This window comes from Phocoena phocoena, chromosome 13 (genome assembly GCF_963924675.1).
Source record: "Phocoena phocoena chromosome 13, mPhoPho1.1, whole genome shotgun sequence".
Classification (NCBI taxonomy): domain Eukaryota; kingdom Metazoa; phylum Chordata; class Mammalia; order Artiodactyla; family Phocoenidae; genus Phocoena; species Phocoena phocoena.
This window is the reverse complement of record NC_089231.1, coordinates 69,531,290-69,538,129: the sequence shown is the minus strand read 5'-3', so window position 1 is coordinate 69,538,129 and position 6,840 is coordinate 69,531,290. Positions and strand designations below refer to the sequence as shown.

General features: G+C 52.3%; 1 protein-coding gene across 1 annotated transcript in view; it reads right to left on the bottom strand.

Annotated features, from left to right (window-relative positions):
- Nucleotides 1–2,843: 2,843 nt before the first annotated feature.
- The window catches only part of MN1 (MN1 proto-oncogene, transcriptional regulator), a 43,537-nt gene continuing 39,540 nt past the window's right edge, over nt 2,844–6,840 (bottom strand). The window contains exon 2 of the mRNA XM_065890494.1: nt 2,844–3,230. Within this exon, the coding sequence (XP_065746566.1) occupies nt 3,049–3,230 (182 nt within the window). The 3' untranslated portion in view covers nt 2,844–3,048. The remainder of the gene's footprint in view (nt 3,231–6,840) is intronic.

Below are 6,840 nucleotides of genomic sequence, written 5' to 3'. Positions count from 1 at the left end.
CGTGCGTGCGCACGCACACACACATACACACATACACACACACACACACACACACACACACACACACACTACATCATCCAGACCCCCATGGAATTTGAAGAGACCCATGGAAAAAGGGGAGGGGGTGGAGAAAAAAATGAAGCAAGCCCCGCCCACAAATGTACCACAGTCACCATTAACGTCATATTTATTGTTATTTAGCTGCTCAGGAAAACATATACAGGTATATACAATATGCATGAATACAGAAGACTGCACTTTACATATTTTTTTTAAAAAAGAAAGAAAAAAATAACACTCAATTTCATGAGCTATTGTCACAGTCTTCCAACCAAGCATTTCAGAAATGAATTTCTTTTAAGAGTCAAAAAGATTACAGGATTGCCTAACACACAGCAGAGTTAAGTTTTCATATTTTACATGTGCAATAACGTTTTCATATTCTTTCCCGAAGAGTTTTGCTATGCAGTACCGATTACCAGTGTTTGTGGAGTCTCGTGGGTTGGGTGTGTTTTTAATCTGCTTTTATTCTTTCCATTAAACCAAATTTAATGAAATAACATCCTTTTGCTTAAGGCTATTTTTAAAGCTGTTCAATTCTGGGGTCGTGGGGAGCGAGAAAGTTTAAAACTTCAGGGGTTTCCGAGGTTGCTAGGACCATGAGACGATGGCCATGTGCTGATGGACTCAACACAGGGCAAGTCAAAGACAGAAGTCAAGACACTTGGCTCCCCGGCCTTAAGCAATTAAGGAGAAATCATGCCTGTTTAAGAAATAAAAGGATGAAGCTCTCAAACAGCTGTACGTTGTGGAATCAGAGGGGTAGTGGAGTTTCGCTCAGACTATGGCTGGCTCTCCTGCAGCCCGTGGCGGGGGAGCGGGGGGGGGGGGGGGTGCTTTTCCTCACCTTTTCTCTCCTTTGGTGGCAGAACCCGGGGCTGAGTCAGCTCCCGCTTTCTTCTCACTGATCAGTTCACACCACCTGTTTCTGCCTGCCCTCTGTGGGGGCCGGGGTCAACCCTGGTCGGACTGCCGGTGTAAGAACCTCGGACCATCCAGACTCAGACCCGAGCCAAAAAAGCCAGCCCAAGGAAAGACAGGAGCGGGGAATGGAAAGAGACAGATTTTTCTGTACGCTCTTCTCCCTTTGCTGAAAAGTTCTTTGAAATAAACAACGTGAGTGTTGTACGGTGAGCCCAAAGCCTTCAGGTCACTTGCTAAAAAAAGCCGGGTCTGCAAACTCTGGGGACGTGGGGCGGGGGGAGGATGGAGGGGGCGCAAGGCTCAAAATGGCACATTTAGCAAGATGCTTGTTCACAGAAACTGAAATCGACTACAAGAGTTACTGATTTGGGTGAAGTGATATCAGTCACTTCTTGTCTGGCCCACCCTGGAATCTGGGTGCCTCCCACCACCCCCGTGAGTCACACAAGCCCTTGGGAGTCATCAAAAGCACCCAAAGGTGCCCCCCGCCCCCCCCCCCCCCCCCGCCAACACTGGGCCTCCACTGACCACCGCCCTGGGAGGACCAGGTGACAGACCTCAGCTGGGTCCAGGAGCCCTGCTTTCTGCTGCCCTGCTCACCCAGCTGCTCCCTCACCTCTGCTCAAAGAAGTTATTCCTTCATGAGATGCACAGGACGTGGCCCTGGTTTTGCAACAGGCTGAGATTAAATAAAAAGGGGGAGGGAGGATTCCTGGGTTTAAAAAAAGGCCCAAGAATCAAAGTCACTAGTTCCAGTTCCTTTCTCCCTCCTCTAGCCCTCAGGAGTCTGCAAACCCCTGCAGAGAATACATACAGGCTTGGAGGAGGGGGGCTTGGTAGGCAGAGCCTGGGGGCTCCTTCACTCAACAAGCCCCTCGAAAAGTGCCGGCGAAAGCCTGGTCCTTCCCAGGGATGGGGGGCTGCCCAGGTTGGAGATGGAACGGGAGAAGTGGGGGAGATAACCCAGTCCTGTTCCTTCTTCCCCCCAGTGCCTGGCTGGGAACAGATGTCAGGAAAGGTCAGGGCTAAGAATTGATCCTCAACTCCAGTACCCAAGACCCAGCTGACCTGGCCGTAGCAGAGCCGGGAGCCTGCAGCTTCTAGAGGCTCTGCAAGCTGGACAGGCACCATCCCCACGCGGACGAGGGCTGATCGGCACAGCGTGAAAATTCAGAGCCTGGGCGTTTGTACAGAGGCCCAGAAAAGGAGAGAAAACACCACTGTTGAACATTCCGGCTCCTTCCCACAGAGCGGACTGGATACGTCATCACCTCCATGGCAGTGAAAGGCAGCTTCCAGCAGAAGAGAGAACGGAGCTGAAGGCTGAGGGTGTGTTTGTGGGAATGAAAATATATCTCTCTATTTTCTTAGGGAACAGACAAAACAAAATCCCAGGCGGAATACCTAAGGGGGGCATTAATTGTTTGGCTCCAGCCTGACTGATGACAGTAGGGTGTCAATATATAATATTGTGATGACAATTTGACTCTCACCCGGCAATATTCCAGAACTACTAGTCTCCAGGATTTCCATTTTAATAAGCAGTGAACAAAGCAAAAAGGAAAAAAAAAAAAAAAAAAACAGGCAGTGGGGAGGGAGGTGGGGAGGAACAAGACTAAAAGAGAATAAAAAAGGAAAGCAACTCTTGTCTTATTATGAAATAACAATACTTGGACATACAGCAGCACGAAAATAAAACAAGGAAAGAGGTCATCTAAAAAACGTATGCCAAGATTACAGAAAAATGGGAATTATCTAGCAGGAAAAAGGCTTCAGCAAAAGTTTGCTAACTGCAGAAGGGTTAACACTGGTAACATACCGTGGCAGACAAATTTCTTTTTTAAAAAAATTTTTTGAGGTTTTTTTTTTTTTTTCCCTTTAAATTAACCCTTTCCGGTCCATATGCCACTAAGCAGGTACCAACCTAGAAAAAAAATCATCCACTCAGCAATAGTGGCCCTTTCAAATTAACAGGGCGGGTAGGGGTGGGGTCAGGTGGAGGGGGGAGAGGAGAGAAAAGGGGGAGGGAAGGGCCTGGTTGGGGAGGGGGTATTTCTTGTCAATTCAAGTTAGGGCGGCCACGAATGTCCCGAATCTGTTGGAAATGTCGGAGTGCAGGGACCGCCAGGTGGGCACGGAGGCTCGGGCCTTGGCATCGCCCACGTCGTCTGTGCAGTGGACAGACAGGCACTGCAAGTGGCTGCCGGGCTGGGTTGCCGAGGCCTTGTTCGGAGGGAGGTCGTGGGCTGCAGAGAAAGGAGGAAGAGAGGACGTTAGCTGCGTGCTTGACTCTGCAGGAGGCCCTAATGGGGGTAAAGTGGCAGAAGCAGGAGAGGCCATGTCCAGGCCCTCTTTTCATGCCTAAAGATGATCTAAGGAGATCTAAAGACGTTTGGTTCGAATCCTCCTGCCGTCATCTCTGACTTGGGCTGTGAGACCTTAGCTAAGGGAAGACCTCCTGTTGGGTTTGTTTTTCCCCTCCCCCTTGGGAAATAGGAGAGTTAGGCCGGATAAACTCAGGGTTTGCCCATCTCTGATGGACTAGAGTTCCCAAAAGATTAACTGGACCTGAAGTTAGTTGGGAAGGCTTCCTGGAAGAGACACATCCAAACTGGGCACTGAAGGATGTGTAGGAGTTCATCAGATGCAGTGAAACGGAGGAGGGGAGGATTGTCCAGGTCTCGAATACAGCCCATTCTCTTGTCATCCTCCAGACAGACATTTGCTAAGGGCCTGCTATGTGCTGGTAAGTTCCTTACACAGTGCCAAACTGCTCAGAGCCACAGAGACTAAGAGTGTGGACTCCCCAACCACACCAGTGCCCTTTGCCCCTCCCCAGCTGCTACATGAAAGGACTTTAGGTGATAAGGGTGAGGGAGTCTATTCCTCTCCTACACCCTCAGTGAAAATCCCCTCAATTTCCTTCTCATTCAGTCACACAGCACCAGAAACAGCACAGACCATAGTAATGTTTGGATTAGACTCACTTGACAGGAAAGAAATTTGACAACCATTCACACCTTAGCACGAATTATATTAGAAGAGAACAAGGAATCGGGAGTCCTGAGGCAGGGAAGGAATGGAGCAGTCATTTCAGAGGACTTCTAATTTACTGCTGCCCAGTGACCAATAGCTCTGTTCTGAGGCCTACTGAATCACGATTATTCTCATTATTCCTTTTTCGGGGCCTGACTCTCAGAGAGGCAAGGTGACCTGCCCAAGGTCACACAGCCAGGATGGGACAGAGCTGGGTTTGAAGATGGGCTGATGGTGAACTTCTGACTCAGCAGAAGTGAGAAAAGCTGGAACTGGCAGTGGGGGCTCAGCTCCGGCCGAGGGAACACACCCAGATACTGAGCTCCATGACTGGCCCGCCCTCCCCAGCACACTGCAGGCCCAGCCAGGGCCTGGTGCCAAGCAGGAGTCACCCCGCCCATCCCGCCCTCTGGGATCCGCCTTGAGGCTTCCCCCAAGAGCTGAGCCATGGCCTGCAGAGAAAATCCTCTCAGAGGGATGGGCCCAGGCAACCAAGGCCAGGTGTGACTAACTGGGTTTGGGGCCCCCACCCTGGAGCCCCAGAGACACCCAGCTTTGGGACCTGCATTCTTGGGAGGAGCTGGGGTTGGGAGGGAAGATTCTCTCCTTTGCCTCTTCCTTCCTTCATTCAATTAATAAGCTGAGTCCCTACTGTGTGCCAGGCGTGGTGTAAGCCTGCAGATTCCAGCAGGAAACAAGGCACAGTCTTCCTCCTCCTCCTGCATCTGACGGTGAAGCTGGGAGACAGTATGGTAGCACAGTCATCTTAGAGTCACAGACTGCGGCTTGAATCCAAGCCCCACCACTGTGTGGATGGGATCCAACAATCTCCCTCTCTGAGCCTCAGTTCTATTCACTGGCAAAGTGGGGGTGATGCTGAATCCCTTGGGGTCTTGTAACAGATGTCCTGGCATACAGAGACAACCCCAGACAGGGCTGCTGGGACTGTCATTCATGTCTGAGGTAGGGGAAGGGAGTCAGAAGGTGAGGGGTCCCTGCAACCATCTAGAAGCCTCCAAGCCTTGTCCCTTTCTTGAGACTGGCCAGCTGGGCATGTTCCTGCCCATAAAACTGGAGTTTTTGTACCCAATTCATGGACGGGGAAGCTGAGGTTCTGAGCCTGAGGTTCCCAAGTTGGTTAGAGGTGGTGGAGCTGGGATGCTGTGACCCCAGCTAGCTAGAGATACCAGACTCGGGGTCCCCTCACCCACAGTGGGCCCTGGACTCCAGCCATGCTGATGCACAGCCCTCACACCTCTGCTCCTGAGCCCACGCTTGCCTTGCTCCCAGTGACACTGCTGGGAGCTGCTTAATACCTGCAAAAGGAATTTTGTTCTGAACATTGCGAGATCTAGATTGGGGGAAGGAGTAGCATCTGTCAGAGAGAGAGAGAGAAATTCTGAAAGGAGTTCCTTATTTCACTTTACACACATTATTTCAAGGAGCCAACGCAACAATGCTTGTGCCCATTTTACAGGTAGGAAACCGAGGCCCCTTGCCAAAGTTTGCAAGAGCTAAACAAAGACAAGACCCACACGTGAGCTCCTGACACCCGGCTCCCTTGCTCTGTGGCTGAAGCACCAGGAAGGTAGACACTGGAGGACTAAGACACTCATGGGAGCTGGGTTTGCTCAGCAGCGGCTCCAGACTGCTCCAAATGGCCACATTTCCTAAAGATGTTTTATTCCCAAGTTACAGACGACTCAAACGCATGCCGCGCGCCAAAACCACAGACAGCTGCTCTTCTTACTTGGGGTGGATTTAATGAGGGCGTCGCAGGCACACAGTTGGACACATCTGTGTATTATCTAATTCCATCCGCCAGCAAGCCCCGCAGCTGGGTGACCCTTCTCCCCACTTTAGAGCGGGCACCTGGGGCTCAGAGAGGGTGAGGGCCTTGCCCCACATCACAGAGCATGGGCACAGGATTCCCCAGCCTCTGCCTGGAACAAGCAAGCGAGTCTGGTATCCATGGGGAATGTTTTTAGGAGAGAATATGACTCTTCAGTTCTTGACAACCCAAGCATGACCAAACTCATCCTCCCGCAGGATTCATTCCAGCTGGGGGAACCCAACACACCCTAGGACTGCGGCTCCCCTGGGCTGCCGAGTGGCTGCCGATAAATCAGTCCCACGGGAGCCGCCTCAAGTCAGGGCCTGCCCCGGCCTGGCCCAGGAGAGGCCCTCCATCCCCACTGCTCAGGGCAGCAGGCATGCCGGCCCCCACACCAGGACCCAGAGATAAAACCACCCCCTCGCCCAGCTCCCAGGGCTGGGGAGACCCTGGAGGTAACTCAGCGCCCGGCACTGGCAGACACCACAGAACCTGATGGGTGTTGTCCTGTTTTCCACTGTTGGCTGTCAGCCTCCCCTATCAGACTGTGGCTGTGTGGGGGAGGGGCAGATTTGGCCTGTTCAGCTCAGCTGGGGCCTGTGCGTTGACTGTGAAGGGCCGCTCAGCCCTATTTGACAGATGGGAAGACTGAGACCCCAAGGGACAGGGAGCTGCCCAGGGGTCACCCGAGGCCAGGTCACCAGCTTTGGGACCGGCCCTCTCCTGTTAGCCCAGGATTCCTCGCAGGTTAGGCCGAGATGGAATCCCGGGTCCCCCAACCTCGGCAGCTGGCCCCCACTTCCTCATCTGTAACTTGGGGATGGTGATTCCCATGGGCCTGGCTCAAGGCAGCTGGGGGAGACCATACAAGAGAAAGAGCTGATGACGCCCTGCCTGTGGGTGGTCAGTTCCTGAGGCAGGGGTGACATTGACTCAAAATGTATAACCATGAGGTGCCCCACCCCGGGGAAGCACAGCAGCTGAGA